Source organism: Oreochromis niloticus, linkage group LG18 (genome assembly GCF_001858045.2).
Source record: "Oreochromis niloticus isolate F11D_XX linkage group LG18, O_niloticus_UMD_NMBU, whole genome shotgun sequence".
Lineage (NCBI taxonomy): Eukaryota > Metazoa > Chordata > Actinopteri > Cichliformes > Cichlidae > Oreochromis > Oreochromis niloticus.
The window spans coordinates 21,657,854-21,676,187 of NC_031982.2; the positions used below are offsets into that span (position 1 = coordinate 21,657,854).

Sequence of the window (18,334 nt, forward strand, 5' to 3'; positions counted from 1 at the left end):
TAGTTTTACAGAGATATAATCGAAGTCAAACCTTCCAAAAATCTCAGCTTATGTCTGTCAGTCCACATAATCAAAATGTTTTTCAGGCAAATAAGAGACAAACTTTTGTATTCCTTTTGGTCAGCAGCGGTTTTCACATGGATGCTATTTTGCACAGTTTCTTTCTTATTGTAAACTAAGCAAAGGAAGTAATAGAATAAATCCGACGAATCTTTTGGCTAAAGTGAAGCAGATATTTTATTCTTGTAAATAACTTTAATCAAATTGTTTCATTTCCTGTGATAGAGGTCTGTCATAGATGTGATCAAGATTTCAAAGACAAAATGGATCAGTAGGACACGTATGTTACAGTGTTTGCATTATTTACAATCAACTGCACATCCCAACTTTGGTTATCACACAAAAATCAATCTACACCTATCCATGTAGAGCTAATCTAACATTTATATTTGTAAAAAATAAATAATAAAAAAAATGTATGGATTAAAATTACTGCCCAGTTATCTTTTAATTGACAGTTTTTATTATTAAAAAAAACACACAATTAAATATCAAATAAGATTATCTGAAAATATGCCACTTACTGCTAATTGACTAAATAAAACTACATTTTCTAAATCAGAGCTCTATTAGATTATGCAGGTATACACATTAAACAGTTAGTTGTGAGTTCTCATCACATGCATTTGATACCAATTAATTTTCACCCACCACACCAGCCTGGACCTGTTCATTGTTAAAGAACATCGGGTTATCAAAGGTAGTTAAGTTTTCAGAGATGGACTGGCAGATACCAGACTTTTTCAACAGGAAGATGACGATGATTATCCCAATGGCAGTCACAGTAATGCCCAGCATAACCTCCAAAACCATGTGGCCATTGGCTTTAGGATCCTCTATAGAAGAACTTGCTGTATAGATTGAGCACATAGATTAGTCCAACTAAATTATAAACGTAAGACAAATGTAAAAAAAGACACAACTTACCAATTGTTGTTGGTGCTTGTAATACTAAAAAGAAGATTTAAAAAAAGGTAAACTTTTTGTGTCACTGCAGGGACTGGTACTGTAATGGTAAATCAATTGAAACTAGTGCTGGCAGCATTAATCTCGTTAAAATGACGTTAATGCCATAACTGCATTAACGCGGCAAATCTCCGTTAGCGAGTTAACGTGGAAACGTGTTGTTAAGTGTATGTATTGCACATTTCTGCTATTACAAAACCATTTTTTTAAATTTCTGGACTTACCTTTAGGTGCTTTACAAATAAATCCCCTGGTATTATACATCCTGCTTGTTGTCCAATTCCCATCTAAAGATGCAATTGCTCCATAGGTTCCCATGCCGTCAGGCTCATTTGGACCCCAGCTAACGTAGTCAATGGCTGTTTTATCCAACCATTTCCACAAGCCTAGAAACAAATAGAATTTCTCTTCAGAAATCCGAAAACTCACAAATGCCGAGTGAGAATTTTAAGGTCAGAAATGACTGAGAGCATGCTCTAGTTCATTAGCAAGAAAACTTATAATTTTAAATCAGTACTTTATTTTTACTCTTTGCAATAGGAAATATGTATGAAGGGGAATAACTTGAAAAGTTACATTAATTAGCCACTTCAGAGCAGTAGAAGTGACTGAAAACACAAGGGGCAATTAAGATACGACAGAGCAGCATGACGTTGAAGATAAGGACAGGGCATAAACAGGCAATAAGAATGAGATAAGAAATACACAGACCAGACAGACTAACCAGCTATTTTATGTCACGGTTACAATTGCAGAGCTTTTTCAGTTTATGTGTTCTGTTTTTATTTATCTTCAAGTATACATTAATATTTTTCCATGAAAGAGTGGAAAACGTGACTGTACCTTTGTGAGTCTGATACATGCCAATCCAGAAAAAGCGTTGGCTGTCTTTAAATACTAGCACGTTGTTAAAAATGAATCTTTGCTCAGCAGGATTTTCAATGCTGGTTAGAGTTCCACCTTGACCAACAAAAGATAAACAAACCCTTAAATCCAAACACAGCTGATGGACTGGGAATTTGCATTATACCATTCCCATATCCTTACCATATCTTATACATTGTGCAGATGCATCTCCCCAGTCATAACTTCCTTTGACAAAGAGGTAACAATAACCCTTGAAGGGTACCCAGGTATAACCAGCTCTTGATGCTGGGTCTTCAGGGCAATTTCCTGGAAAACTGACTGATTCTGTTGACTCTGTTGGTGGCACATCTGTGAATTCAAAAGTAACCAGATATATAGTTTAAATCCAATGAGCATTCACGTATCTTTAATTGGTACTGATATACAATAGAGCTGGGCGATAAAACGATAACGATATGTATTGTGAAATAACTTTTTCTCGATAGAAAAATTAAACTATTGCGATAGGCCTCATCTCTCTTGTCCTCTTAAAAAAAAAAAAAAGAACAGCCAATCCAAATTAAGTAGCGCAGAGCCGAACCAATCACAGCCGCAGCGTCACGTCACGTGACTTGTTACGTACAGCACAAGCGCCAAGGCGCACATGTGTATTTGTGTGTGGGCGATCGTGGCTCAAGAGTTTGGAGTTCGCCTTGTAATCGGAAGGTTACCGGTTCGAGCCCCGGCTCGGACAGTCTCGGTCGTTGTGTCCTTGGGCAAGACACTTCACCCGTTGCCTACCGGTGGTGGTCAGAGGGCCCGGTGGCGCCAGTGTCCGGCAGCCTCGCCTCTGTCAGTGCGCCCCAGGGTGGCTGTGGCTACAACGTAGCTTGCCATCACCAGTGTGTGAATGTGTGCGTGAATGGGTGAATGACTGGGTATGTAAAGCGCTTTGGGGTCCTTAGGGACCATAAAGGCGCTATATAAATACAGGCCATTTACCATTTATTTGTTTTTGCAGCTGGGCCGCCCGGGTAATGAAGGAAATGAGTTTGCCGACTAGAGAAAAATCAACCGAGAGCGTGAGCGAAGGTTACCGAAGAAAAAACAGATGATGGTTCCAATGCCGCAGAGCTTGTCGAACGGAAGGGCCAGAGAAGTTCCGTAGTGTGAAGGTATTTCGGCTATTTCAAGTCTGACAAAAAATAGAGTAGCGCGCACTGTAAATTGTGCCGAAAGCAAGTCTGGAAATACAATAAAGCGGTGCATGCTCAATCTCTGACTGAAAGCGCTAATTCGTCATTCGGCTTTTGTCAGACTAAAGTAACTGTTAAAACTGTTTGAAAAGCTAAGCTATACAACAAGGAGAGATTGAGAATTTCCTTTTAGTTCTCAGTTTATTTGATATTGACAAAAGTTAGTCAATTTTGTCTGTTCTTCTGTAAAACGACCTAAGATTTATTTTTAGAATTAATATTTTGTTTCTAAGTGGAATTGACAATTTAGTAGTCTGTTTTGTTTGTTCTATTTTGAAACTTAAACGCTTTAGCGGCTGCCTTTTGTGTAGTTTGCAATATTTGCCTTTATTTATCTGAAACTGAAGTCTCATGTTCCTTAAGTGCATCTACCCTGTTGAACTTATTATGGGAAATAAATATTTTAATTAAAACAAGCTGCAGATTATTTCACATTTTACTTGTGAGCAACGGCACATTTAAATCTTACAAATATAGTTACTTGACTTATATCGTGATATATATCGTTATCGCCTGAAATGAAAAAAACATATCGTGATATGAAAAAATCTTATATCGCCCAGCTCTAATATACAATAAACAAACTATGTCAGATCTAAAATGAGGAAATAAAAAAACATAGTTCATAATGCTAAACCAGAAATGTAGGATCACTTTATCAGATTTTACATGAGCCCTACCTGTAGACTTCATACAAACACTGGCCATGTTGTGAGCGCAATCAGCAGTCTTCCATTTTCCATTTTCATTATTCACATACACACAAGATTGATACATTTCTGGTTCAAGTCGATCCCAGTTGGAAAAGGTCATTTCCCAGCCTTCAATAAATCTGAAATATCCAGTCTGAAGGAAAAAGATGAAGATGATATGTAACATGCTTCATGCTTCACTGATTCACTGGGTGAATGGGTTAAATGCAGAGTGTAATTTCCCTACAGGGGATTTATTAACATCAGGTACATTAGCAAAACTAAATAATTACCATACCCATGGTTTTACGCAAACATTTACATTAGTAAAGTTACAAGTAGATTAGGTGAAACCATTTGTGTGCTGTACCTGCTTTTTGTTCAGTCCAATCCACAAAGGACCTTTCATTTCCAAAGCCATCAGCTCGACATAGACCTGTGACCACTCATTTCGCAGGCTAGCCAGGTTAGCGCCATCAAGCTCACAGTACTTTTTGGCTGAATCCCAGTTCATTTTCTGAGTAACAACTTTGATTGAATCATTAAATATTTTCACATAACCATTGTTAGCTGTTGGTTCAGGGGAGTCTGGGAGAGATGGATCTGTGTATAGTAAAAATAAGTAAAATAATTAAAAAACTTAATTAAATTTTAATTTGCTTCATCTATGTTTGAAAGCTAGAATATTGTTCTGCTAGGAGCACTAGGAAATACTACATTCAAGACAAATAATACAGAGCATGAACTTAAATCATCTCTTAAATTCAAAATAAAAACTCAAAACGCTGATTTGAAGACCCAGGACCATGACACAAAATGCACTGATAGTTAGTCAAACATTTTTAGACATTTTTTTCCAAACAATATACTAATTTCTGTGTTCTAATGCTATATACACTCTCATGGCAGCAGTACAATACATTCTTGAACATGTGAAATTAGCTGATTGTACTCAGTTGGCCTCCATAGTCACCAGATTTCAACCCAAAAGAGCACCTTAGGGATATGTTGGAACAGGAGGAGCTACTTACATAGAGCTACAGCATTTTTCTGATACACTACATTATAAAAATACAAATAAATAAATATATATAACAAGCATTTGAAAATCTTGGCTCACCAAGATTACGAAGACAGATATATCCATTTTTGTCACTGCAGGACCTTTGGTCCCATTTTCCAATACCAGTGGTTCGATCAGTTGTCATCACAGCACACCCTTTCTGGTGAGACAGACAGAAAGAATAGAAATAAAGAAACTAAGGTTATATCTGGATCTGTTTTGCTGGCCTTACTTTCCATATTTATGGTTTGTGTTTATTGCCAATATACTACTGTGAACAATTTCTTTAATTCATTATTAACCCTTACATACTTTTCAGGTCAAATTTGATGTGGTTTGACATTTGACAGAAGAAATGTCCTAAATGTCATTATTTTATTATGACATTTGATGACTAAACGAAAATAATAGTACTTTAATTTTTTTTTCTTTTTGGGGGGTGGGGTTATTTATTATGTTTTGAATGTTGTACAGGAATTCGTAGCACTGTTCCAGGTCAATGGGGGTGTCAAAATTCATAGGCTGCAACCTCCTGAGGCCGCATTTTTAGGCCGATTACATCACAGCGATGTGACAAAGGCTGTCCAAATTTGATTTGAAGGATGGGTTGGATGTATCCTTCGTGGCCTACCATATCCCAGAATTCATAGCGCAGCCCAGCCAATTCCAGTTTCCAACAATGGCGGCAGCTACTTAGTTTTAATATTACTCTTTTTACTCTTTCTGGGTCACAAAATAAATTTTTAACATATTTCAGGCTTGAATGTAGCTGTGTAAACTTCAAATATCTGCTTGGTTTATCAATACATCACATATTTGCAAAAGTGCTACGACATTTTCGGAGACGTCTGTTACCCACCAGCTCGATAGCTAGCCGGGGTGAGAACAGCGAACTCCCGGCACATCGTTTTCAAACCCCCCACGGTCTTTCGCTACTCAGGTTAAACATGAGAGAAAGGGACCTTCTGGTCTATAAAGGATTAGGCTGCACAGTATCTTTGCTGTTCCTACGACTGCGTTGTTCTAACCTGAGATCTCGTATGTTGTTCCTGGGATCTGACGCGGGTCACTGCCCTGGGTGCCCTTGTTACCACTAGGACCACTGTTGCCTTCACTACGGGTGTCTTCCACTGCTTGTCCACAATACTATGGCTGGTTGGTTAGCTATCACCAGTTTGCCTGTCTGTATCTGGAAGTCCCACTTGCACCCTGCTGTTATGTGATGGATTGCTCATCCATTCCAAATACACTATTTATTGTGCTAAATTGAGCTTTGTTCAAAATTATTATTGTATCAATACTATGATGGAATTCTTGGTCTGGATCAAGATATAGAATACAAATAGTATGTAAGGGTATATAATATTAACTGTTTTGTTTTTTTTAATGTGGCATAAGGAGAGTAGTTACCCTGGCATCTCTTGAGAAATAACCGCGATGATCTCTCTGCAATGAAAATTAGGATATGAACTAGAGCGATATTTGAATATAAGGAGAAAGTATATTACATATAATGACAATTAAATAAAAAGCACAATGTATCATGTGCTAGAATCATTAGCTACACCCGACCTTTCTGTGAGTTGTAACAAATTAAGTGTTATTGCACCTTCCAGTTAAATAATCAAGTACCTCATCCTCATCATCCGTAAAATGCATCCAGTGCCCAGTCATCTGCAGCTGAAGAATGGTACGTTAAACATGTTTAACAATGCACAAAAATACAGTGTATACAATTCAGATGTATACAAATGACTATAATGCTAATAATTTTTTGTTGTTGTAAAGTAAGAGGAATAACAAAACTGACAAGGTTAAACTTCAAGTACACCCATGACCACTCACAGAATGCCAGTTGGTGTACCGCACTGGTTGTCCATCGGTCCAGTAAAATGAATAACCAAGCAAATAATGTAAACCGATCCAGAGGTCTGTAGTAGGCGCGTCCAACATTTTAGAAGTCAAAAACACTAGAAATAATATAAACAACAGACATTGTTTTGTGTTTGTCACAAATATATGCTTATTTTGAATTTCATGTTAGCAGTTTAAATTAAGAAAATGGTACGACAGGGCATTGTTTAGCACTGTGTCATCATTTACATTTATAGTTTTACATCATGGAGCCCTGCTCTCAAAAACTGACATAGATGTAACACTGCCTGTGTAGCTGGATTTAAGAAATAAGTGCTTAAAGTTAAACTTTAAAAACACGTTTACTACCATCTTCTGACAGTACGGAACGTTACATCACTGGTTTGGTTGGTTGGTTGTGGTCAATAGACTTAAATTAGTTTATGTTAGCTAACTAGTAACAGAACCAGTAATTCAAGAGAAAATAAAGCTAAAAATCAGTTTAAGGGGATCACTTTTGTGCTGTCCCTGGCTGCAACAAGGAGTTTTATGTTAAGAAACAAAGGATATACTGTCCACTTTTACTCTCTATTTCGTTAGCAGTAAAAGGCTGTATGCTGTTTGGCTAGCTGCACTGAAACAGGAAAATCCACCTCTTAGCCGTAATGTTCAGGTTTATAAAGCACTTTATGAATGAGGACAGGGTGGAGGAAAGTCTCTGTGAGTCAGGTGACAGGTGGCTCACCAGACCAACAAACTGGAGTCAGTAAATTATTTTTCCTTGTCTGGCCAAGTGTACCCAGCAGCGCAATAAGCTGATGTGATCAGCGCTATTTTATGCAATAAAATAGTCTCTTGTCATACACACATCTAGACAGTTTACATCACACAAAAGCATAACTATGTTTCTTATTGAAGCATGATTGGGAAACCCATCAGCATGTCTGCAGGGAAAATAGGTCAATGTATGCGATAAAGAAAAACAACCAAAAAACTGAGGGGATCAGAGGAAAAGATGCCACACTTTATGGACACACTTTCATGTGTCCACCACATATTTTTCCTGGTAACATAAAACAGATCTTTCTATTAGTATAACTGAGCATAAAAACCCAAATAATGAATGGGTTCAGACCTTTTAACGTCTTTGTTATAAAAGAGAATGTATAATATAAAAAGGACAAACCTTGCACATGCTTTGAGAGAATTGAGGCCAGATTTCCTCCTTTGTTTTTGCATTGGGTTCTTGCTCCTTCCCACGTCTCTAACTCCCTGCTAATGATGCTGTAACACTGTAGTTGAAAAATGAACAGCTTGTGATACTTCAGATTTGCTCATTCTTATGCAAAACCATAAATTTTTAAAATGCAGTGTTATAACACACTGTTGAGTTACATCACATTTCTTTAGGAGACAATATTAAGGTGTGACTCTGACCTTTGAATGAAATTTTTTCCAGTCCTGTGGGCAGCCACCCTTTGGAAGAGCAGTTGGTACCACTGAAATGTGCTCGGGCACTGAGCTATTGCGTTTACAAATGAAGGAAAGCTGAAATCCACAGTTATAATCATGCCAGAACCCTGTGAGCCGATTCCAAATATAAAATATTTTTTGTAATTGAAAGAATAAATATGCAGATAATGGACTTCATTAGTGTTTTATACTCATGTTAATATTTGGATGAAAGCTAGTGAAAATGTATCAGCTTACTCACCCGTAGAGGGAGTAATAGCCACGCAGTTCTCGTCATTGTTCTGGAAGTCGGGCTGATTTTCACTCCATGCTTGAAAGATGACTGGAGAATCATCCATCCAGCTTTTTGAAACACAGATTTTCAAAGACACAAATGTGCATTTCTTTTTCTACCTTTTAAACTCATTGTGTGTGTTAGGAACAATTCATAGTTTTGTGAGCTTTAACCTGAGATTCTGCTGTTTCTGGCAAAACACATTTATATTTAAAAATCGATTCAGGATGTAATGAATCGATATTGCTTTATTCAAGCTAAAATCGATTTTAATTGAAAAATCGATTATCGAACCCACCCCTAGTTTCCAGCACCTCGTTGAATCTATGCCATTAAGAATTAAGGCACTTCTGGCAGTAAAAGGGGGTCCAAACTGGTACAAGCAAGGTGTACCTGACAAAGTGGCCCATGTTAAGTTATTCACATAAACTGACCTAGTTTCTTTCAAATAACGTCACACAGTGTTCAACAGGTAATATCGGCTATATGTCAACTATTTTTGTTAAGTTTCTTTCTCGTCTTACATTTTTATGTAATTTACTCAGAATGAGAATTTGCATATTAATGTTCAAGGAACTGACCTCCCAGCCCATTGTTCATTAAGTGGTGCTAGTTTCAGTCTTATGCAAATGTACTGTTTATAAGGTTGGGGAGACTGAAGAAGTCACTTGGATGAGTGACGAAGCATTTCTCCCACTGAAAAGGCTCCCTACAGATGAACAGAATCAACTTTTTGGAATTTACTTAGAAACATTATTTATTTTATACTCACGCAAATGTTCCATCAAGATCTACAATGAGGCCAATCCAGTAAGGACGATAACCTGTGTCTTGTATCTAGTCACAAGTAGAAAGGAACCTGAGTCAGAAATCTTCAACTTGTAGCATGACCTGAACTTAAATTCTGTGGAAATGGATGCTAGTAGTGTAGTACAGTATGTTGCTGCTCACCAGCTTCCATAGAAAGACCCTTTCAGCTTCACTGCTGATAGTTACCAAGTCACTATGCCTCTGCTGGCAGTACCGACGAGCATCTTCCATGCCCATCTGATTTCTGTTAATATAATAATGATTCCTGTTCCATTCAAACCACCCATCTGATGTTTTATTATAGCCTGGAAATAAATCAAAACATGCAATATGGATTAAATTCACTATAACTGTTGTTGTTTTTTTTGATTTTCTGTTTTTTTAGGAAGACATAGTGGTTGTGTAGTTGAAAATTTAGTGAACTAAACAACAGATCAGCTATAGGTTTTAAAAAGTTAACCCACAGTTGTAAGCTTTATTGGGCTTAGAAGAACAAAAAAAATGGAGATAAAGGTGATTTTCTTCAAGTTTGATGAAAAAAATGCCAGACTTACTTGGAGTGACGGGGTCTGGAGGTGGATTTGGGGTCACTCCTGTATTGTTATAAAATAATTTAAATACAGTACACTGGACAGAGAATTCGAGGTTCTGCAGCTCTAAGCAGAGAATGTGTTAAGAAATATGACTAAATCAAAGCCTATGTACATCCTAGTCTTCAAGAACATGGGTACTAAACCAAGAAATCGTGCATATAGGAACAAACCAATCTGTACACAAAATCAGCTCCCAAATAAAGATTTTATCAATAGTTTGATGTTTACTCCAAAATCTGAGGACAATAAATCTTAGGAAGACATTGTGGGAAAGTTGCTCTCACTGAGTTCACCTTCAACAAATGCATCTTAGAGAGAGAAATGTGTTTAGTTAGCAATTTCACCTGCACGGATCTGGCACAGCCAGTCGCTGTATTTCTCACAGTGTATGTCGCTCCACAGTGTATGTCTTCTGAATGTGCGCTCTGGTTTCATTTCCACACAAGACTCAACATTATTTTTATTGTTTGGCTCTCCAATCTTCCATTGTTGGAAATTTAGCTTTAAAAAGAAGGAAACAACGAAAAATACAGTGACTCAAAGCCATTGTTTATTTAATTGCATCTCCTGAATAATGCATAAAAATGAACAACTTACTGGAGTTCCGTCGCTCCATACATAACCTGTGTCAGGATCTGGGGCACTAAGTCCAATCCAGACTGCTTTAAATCTGTAATAGAAATTTACATTAATGATATAAACTTAAAAAATAATTGTGAGATATTTCCCAACTCATTAGTTATCTGTGGAAGAACTTGCTAGCAATTATTATTTGTAACAGCTAGTTCTATTTTTTTTATACTGTACCGAAGTTGTACGGATTGAAGTTCAGCAGAACTGTGGATGCTGAGCAAGTCTCCTCCGATAGCCCTGCAGTAATCTTTGGCTTCATACCAGGTCCTCTTTTGTCTAGAATACCTATCAAACAACTTAACACCAACCGACATAAAGAAGTTCAGTGTGATTTGGTAATGTCACGGTCACAGAACTTTGATACACTGTACAAAGGCTAAGATGTTGTATTCACGTGGGGTGATCAAAAGGTTACTGGACTTAAACATCAAAAAGATTATCCAATAAAATTTTTGTCAGGCTGCTGTTTTTAAATTGTTTTCTGTAAGCCCTGTTCTGATCATACACACTGTGCACTCTGCAGTTTCAACATAGACCTTAAACTTGCACAAACAGCAAAAAACAACTTCTGTTTTAAATTGGTCCAAAAGTCTTACAAAAGGACCAACACAGCTGACGGGAGCTGGTTCTGCTGCTATGACTGAGCAGTTTTCTGGAGGTTTTAGCTGAACAGTTTCCAACCACAAAGGCAGACTGCCGTGTGAAGAGCGAGACCAGAATTGCCTGAACTTTAGCCTGAAACATGGTGTATGCTAGCATGCTAGCATGCACTACTATAGCGAGCACTGAAAAACACAGTGGCACTTTGGCCGTACCAGCATAATCTTTGCTTGCCAACTTGGAACATTCAGCATTATTGCCTCGCTGAAACATTGTCCACTTCCCGAAATGTAAAATTAAGCACAAAGGAAGATCACAGGACTGCAATGAAGTGATGTGAAAATAGAAGCTGTTTTATAAGGGAGATTTAGCACATTTAAATCACTTTTATTGATCTATACTGGGAACTTTTTGATGACCCTTTATATATATGATTTTGTCTTTAGTATGAGTTAGGAAAACCTGATCAAATTAAGTTTTTCCTTGAGATTGTACCTTAAAACACCGGTTACTAAACCCCAGGCGAGTCCAGCCAGATGCACACTCAGGAGGGAAAAGAGTGGGTGGTGGAGGGGTTAAAACTGCCCCCTCGGCCAGGTGCTTACAGATGTATTTCTCCTTATTTGTGCAGGGCACCACATCCCAGAGGCCAGCAAAAATCCCAGTTTTCATCGCAACACAACCCTGTCTGTTCCCTTTCATTGTCAGGGAAATAATAAGAAATTTGGTTGTGAGGCTACGTTCTGCAATGTCTTACTGATGGAGTTAAATGTGTCACCATACCTGGCATTTCAGCATTCCAGTGTGTGAATCTCACTGAGTCTGTGTTGGTCCATACAAATTCTTCAGTATTTTTCTGGTTTGAAAGCCCCAGCCAGAAGTATTTCTCTGGTCGCATCCCCACCAAGCTTACAAGAAATGCATTATCCACCCTGAAAATAATTTCAAGAGTTCAGCCATTTAAAAAGCTTCAAAAGCTGATGTGATTATTTATGTTTGTTTTTCGTTCACATTTTGTTTTGTGCGCTCAAAACATATGGAATAAAGACATGCAAAACAAATCTTACCCATTTGAAACATCAGCTAAGTAAGAAAGGGAACCTTTACAGTCATCTTTAGCTTCATCAAATGTTTTAGTCTGTATTCCTATAAAGTAGCAGTATGAGCCGTGTCTCCTCCACCCCTGGTTTGATGGAAAAGAAGATCATGAAGAAACACTGTAAATGATTCAGATTTTTAACAATGACAAAGAAAAGGGGATTTTTTTTTTTTTTTTAAAGCTCAGTTCTGGTCAGTTCTTATTATGACCCAGCAGCTGTGTGGGGCTCCCATGAGTAATAATATGGAGCTTGAAATGAGTGAACAGGTTCAACAGTATTTGTCAAACATTGGTCATGTTAAAAATGACTGTCAACACACTCAAGCAACCCAGTCCACTAACTTTCACCTAATTGTCTCATTGTACGAAATGATTCTTTAGCTTTAAATTTAGCAGAAAACAGTATTAATTTAATGAAATAATCATTATTTCATGCAACCTCAACCCCAACCTAATCACTTCACCATTCTTGTGGTTTATTTTTTAAACAAATTCATAATTGTACCCACATTTTTGCAGCCTGTGTTCTGCTCCACTTCCTCTCCAGATGGTCTTAAGGCACTCATCTTCTTACAAATAAAGCCATGTTGCTCCTCGCATCCACGATCTGCCCAGTTTCCATTCTGCAACAAAGTACCATAAGTAGATCTGGAAGTACTGGTATTGGTATTGTTTTAATCTTTACAAATTTAATGTCATATGTTAATGTAAATATTTATTGTATATGCTGTGCATTGTGTGTTCAGTATAGTATGTTGGAGGACGAAGACAGTGGTGCAGTCTACAGTGTGCATATGGACTTTTACTTTTATTGCACAAAAGAGAGCGCGATGATAAAGTGCAAACTGCATCCAGGACAGAAACAAATGTATTATGCTACTGACACAGCTCATGGCTCTTAGCAAACACCTGCGCAGAAAGCATGCTAACACTAAGCTAGCCGAAAACCCAGAGTGACGATAAGGCTGAGTGAATTTTGACCCCAATCCGGTGTTGTGCCAAAAAGTGATCGTCTGCCAAAAACTGATTTCCGGTATTTGCCAAAAACTGATTGCTTGTATTTAAACTGCTATAAATAACTTGTTGGTCTATAATATGTGAAACATATGTCAAATGTATCACTCATGAATGATATCAAGTCATCTTGAGCAGCAAACAACATTCCTATAACAAGGTAGAAGCCGCAATCAGTTTTTGGCAGTGACTTTTATGTATGCTTTATTTATGCAGTTAAAAACATTCTTGTTGACTTTAAAAATGTCTCTTTTAAGAGTAATCTGGCCAAGAGGACAGCTGAAATTGCAACAAATGCAATAATAGTTCTGTAAACATATTTTAAGTGGACAAAAGGGACCAGATTGACTATATTGCAAGTACAATAACACAGTTATAAAGATACTTGAGAAACAGGTAATTTTTAAATTTTATATATAACCCCTTTGTAATACCTGTTCACCAAAGTATATTTAGGAACACACGTAAAGATATTACACATAAAAAACACACGGAAACATTGGAAATCACTTTTTGGCGGGCAATCACTTTTTGGCACAACACCGGCAGGCAGACTCTGAACTTCAACAGGTAACAAAAGCAATGACAAGATGATTACACTGATCAGAACAAAGAAGGGAAATAACTCCAACATGCACACACATTTGACCACACAGTGTGCAATTAATTTGCATGACTATAACGTTTTTGATATGCTGCTCAGCGACGGTGGTGACTCTCAAAGCAGAGCCAATGAGAACCCGAAAAGAACTGATAAGAGAATCGATAAGTAATCAAATCAATGAGTAATATTGATAATGGAATCTGAATCACAAAATCATTATCTATTTCCATCCATAGTGTTCAGAAATGCTCTACAGCCTCACGTTGTATTATATTGGTTATTGAATATTTGAGTTACTGTTGTCTTCTCAAAGTAGTCAAAGCTGAAAGCAGTCATCATCATTTTTGTTTTTCATTCTGATGCTCTGTTTAAACTTCAACGGCTCCCTATCAATGCACTGAGTTGCTGCCAAACTGCCTAATAAAGTGGCCAGTGAGTGTAGATTGAAGTAATATGTGCACCATATGCACTCAATGATGCTGCTTACCTCTCCGTGCATGAGAACACAGTCTTTTATTTCAGAAGACACAGCTGGTTTCCCAAACTCCCAGCTGGTGAAGGTGACAGTCGAGTGGTCAGACCAGTCAAATAACCCCTCTGTTTTCCTGTCATTCATTCCAATCCAAAGCTGATCAGTGGATGCTGCAGACATTGGTTAAAAACAAAAGGAAATTTTTGTATTTTTCCAAATGTACACATGGATTACATGCATGTTAGAAAACATGTTCCATACAGTTTGCTTGTTTTTATTCATGGTTGTAAATCTTTAGCCTCAACGGTCTTTATATTTTCCTGATGTCAAAGTATTGATTCATTAACATAAGGAATAGAGACCAGCACCTGAGGATTTACAGGGATTTTTTGTTTTAATTATTTGTTCCTTAACAATGATCCTTTTTAAAATAAATATCCATACATACTATATCCAAGCTGAGAGATGATGAAGCTTTGGTCCTCCACACTGTGGATGCTCACTAAGTCTCCTCCATCCTGGTGGCAAGCTACCTGAGCCTCAGACCATGTTTTCTGAGCCCGATTCCTGTGGAAGCAGTGGCCATTGTAGTGTATCCAGGGGTTTGAACAAAAACCTGTCCCAGCTGATCATAAATAACAAAGTAAAGTAAGTGTTGAGGAATACTTCAGTTATACTGTAACCAAAATCTGAAGAAAAAAAAAAAGATATTTTTATTTACCTTGTGTAGGAGCTTCTTCAGCCCCTTTACTGTAGCAGATGTAGCCCAGTTTATTGCTACAAGGTAAACTTTGCCAAAGGTACCGTACACTAGGATCAACAACTGCACAGTTGTATCCCGGATTAGGAAGTGGATGTCCTAAACATGATGATAGATATACTTTACATGTTAACTTTACAACAGTCTTATATCAGGGCTCCAATTTCTATCTTTCTTTTTGCAGATGCATTTCAGTTTTTTCAGTTAAACAAATTTTATATTTTCTATTAGTATGTTTTATTGTTGCCGTCATAGAGAGTCAGGCTGTTCTGCCTCTTTCATGTCTTTATGCTAACTTAAACAACTGTTTTGCCAGTAATCTGTTAGAATATATTATATCACCTGAGTCCCATTTCATGTAACGGTAAGGCCTGCCATTTATCCATTTCCAGCCATGTTCTGGATCTAGGATCAGTCCAATCCAAAGTGTGTTTCCCCCTTTCCATAGCAGTGCTGTTGGAGCCATTGAGTACAGAAATGAAAAAGAAAAATTGTCTTTTCCTTTGTGTTAAATAAATCTCTAATTGTAACCTCTAACAGTAATCAAAAATAGTGTTATTGTTCTTTTTTTTTTAATGATGGGGAAAAAATCATGTAATCCATAACACAAAGATAAGAGATAAGAAAAGATAGGATAAACTCTGATTAGTCACACCTGTGCAAAATTTGTTGAGTCACGGCAGAAAGTGGACAGTGCAAAGTTACAAGCAGCAACAGTCAAGAAAAACAATGGAATAGAATAAGATAAAAAGAATAACATACTATATAAAATACAATAAAATACAATGTTTGGATACACATACTTTGCAGGAGTTAAAGTATGCACATAAATACATGATCGCTTTTTCAGTGTGTCTGAGGCACATTACCTGTGATATAAGCCTGCTCGTGAGGATCATCGATGCTGAGAAGGGAAGCTCCCTGCTGTTTGCAGCTGACTTGTGCCTGGTGCCAAGTCAAAGCTGACTGTATGTTAAGCTGGTAATACGCTCCTGTTGTTGGGTGCATATTCCAGTCTTCCTTGGCTGTATATACAAAATGCATATATGTTTACAAGTTATGTCAAACTCATTTTAGATCATGGGTAACTTTAATCCTAAGTGGGCCCAACCAGTGAAACTCAACTTTCCTTCAATGCAATTCAAATGCATAGCTCAGGTTCTCCACATGAGAAATGTATGAAATGACAGAAAAGATTCTGGTAGCTCATTGCTCACACTGTCCTTTATCTTTTTAAAAGATAAAACTTTGTTGTAGTATGAATGGAAATAGTGATTGAGTCATTATCAAGGAAAATTGGCAATATAAGAAAAGCAGCACAACTTGTGAAAATACAGTTTAAAGTTTAAAGTCTATGCACTTCTTCATATTTTCCAGAGTCTTCCAGTGGGCTCGATTGGAGTCTTTGCCAGGCCAATCCTGGCCCTGGTCTTTATCTATGTTCGACGCCCCTGGTGCAATAGTTAAGGTAATACTTTACTTCTCCAACTTAATGTTGATTTTTGCCTCTGTTCAGCTATGGGAGTTGACTTAACTTAAGCTAAAAGTATATAATAAACCGGATCATTCTTGTAAGAGCTCTGAAAAATAATTGTAGGACCTAATGGTTCAATTATTTACTTAAATTGGTTTCATTACTCACACATAGTTGGGCAGTACCCCCAGCGTTCGCTTTGATAGTTTGTTTCAACTGCACACCAAAGACGCTTTTCCGAGGAGTCAAATTTAGTGCAGTCTGAATACCACTGAGTTTTGTATAGAAAGGGAAACATACACGGCCTTCCCGCTGCATTTCCACCGATGGTAAAAAGCTCTAAAAGGTCAAATAAACAAACGAACAAAACAAAGAGTGACTGTAAAACACATTTATCTGTTTTGATGTACTTTTTAAAGATTTTATGACAAACAGCTTTAAGACATGAAGCTAGGTAGAAACCTGTGAACCCATTTAATACAACCCTCTTATCTCTTTTTCACATGGTACAATACCTCTATAAGTTCTTGTGCAGGCACCACTGGATGTTCCTGAAATTGTGAGGTGGTTATTTGGTCCTGTTGTCCTGGAGAGAATGGCTGTGCTATCTGCAGTGAGCTCAATGTAAAGCTCCTGGCCTTTGAGAGCGAGCACTGTTTCATTCTTGCATTCCCACTTTTGGAGCTCACTGGCTTCATCGCAATCGTAGAGGTTTACTTCACTGCCCACACTTTTTCCCTGGACACCCAGGCACTTGTTCCTCTCCAGAACCAGTAGTCGATCACCAGTTGTCCAGCGAATGTCATTGCAGTGGTTATTTGTTTTTATCAAACAAAAACCAGTGGCACTGTTAGTTAGCTGAAATGGTGAGTCTGTTGAAGAATAATTGATATAAATTCACTTCATTTCCAAGAGTGGGATTGCTTTTGGTGCCTCATTACTCTGAATCATTTGACTCTTCTTGCTGACAAGAAGAGCCAAATGATATGCTGACATAAATTAGCAGGATAAACACGCTTGTTTTAAAAACACAGAGCAGAGGAAATCAATAAAATCTGACAAAAAATTAAAATTAAAAGTTGGATTACTGTACCATCTGAAGCCAAACCATAAAATGTTTGGATGAGGATCACAAAGACTTTACAAGTTATCCTCATTGTTAGTATTCTTGCATTTCGTAGCAGGAAACTTTATACATGCATTTCTTGCAAAGAGTTTTCGGCTTGTGTGAATGACTGTTGACCACCAGTCCTAAGAGTATTAGTTGTTCTGTCTCAGAGGAACAAGGAGGGCCTTGCCGAATTCCAGTATTACACAAATCCGAATTCCAGTATTACACATATTACTATGTGATAGAAATTGAGTAATAAACAAATCAGTGCGTGAAACAGGAAGTGGTAGAATTACAGTTACAATTATGTTGCAACAACCACACTGAGGAAGTTATGATATCCTTCTGTGAATGCCTGAAAGAACTCAGTGGACTTTCCATGGATGCACTGGTTCTGTTAAACTGATGTACCAGTTTTTATCATTTATCCTGTTTAGTCTTTGCCCTCTACCTATATGATGGATGTACATGTGTTTTTCTTATACACTTTCCATTAACAGTTTTGATACGTGCTATACAATTAAAGCTTTATTATTATTAAAACTCAACAATGAGTATAGCTGATGAATCAGTGTTGCCTTGAGCAGAAAACACACAATGTAAGCCTTGGCTTGCAAAGAGAGTAGAGGAATTGTCTGCATGGCTGAAGAGTGGTTTTATTAAGGTAATCAGTAGCGGTT

At 37.5% G+C, this 18,334-nt stretch overlaps 1 protein-coding gene across 1 annotated transcript; it reads right to left on the reverse strand.

Moving 5' to 3' along the window:
• Window positions 1-210: 210 nt before the first annotated feature.
• Window positions 211-17,793, reverse strand: LOC100710283 (macrophage mannose receptor 1). The gene is made up of 32 exons (XM_005476566.4): window positions 17,637-17,793; window positions 17,059-17,415; window positions 16,712-16,882; window positions 15,939-16,094; window positions 15,412-15,522; window positions 15,031-15,168; window positions 14,758-14,934; window positions 14,325-14,479; window positions 12,729-12,842; window positions 12,188-12,303; window positions 11,904-12,052; window positions 11,616-11,815; window positions 10,695-10,816; window positions 10,485-10,557; window positions 10,232-10,388; window positions 9,849-9,887; window positions 9,436-9,599; window positions 9,257-9,321; window positions 8,452-8,552; window positions 8,175-8,317; window positions 7,924-8,029; window positions 6,729-6,853; window positions 6,516-6,563; window positions 6,294-6,329; window positions 4,941-5,043; window positions 4,191-4,423; window positions 3,809-3,974; window positions 2,074-2,241; window positions 1,870-1,986; window positions 1,251-1,412; window positions 988-1,011; window positions 211-911 (listed from the first exon to the last, which is right to left on the reverse strand). Exons 1-32 carry the CDS (start codon window positions 17,698-17,700, stop codon window positions 697-699), a joined length of 4,275 nt encoding a protein of 1,424 aa, XP_005476623.2. The 5' UTR covers window positions 17,701-17,793; the 3' UTR covers window positions 211-696.
• Between the last annotated feature and the right edge of the window lie 541 nt (window positions 17,794-18,334).

Bases quoted from the DNA above. Each gene is read 5' to 3' on its own strand.
- LOC100710283 (XM_005476566.4), bottom strand. From the start codon at position 17,700: ATGAGGATAACTTGTAAAGTCTTTGTGATCCTCATCCAAACATTTTAT. The intron at 16,883-17,058 runs GTATTGTACCAT...TTGACCTTTTAG, and splicing joins CTGCACAAGAACTTATAGAG to AGCTTTTTACCATCGGTGGA. The intron at 6,854-7,923 runs GTTTGTCCTTTT...TATTATTTCTAG, and splicing joins TCTCTCAAAGCATGTGCAAG to TGTTTTTGACTTCTAAAATG.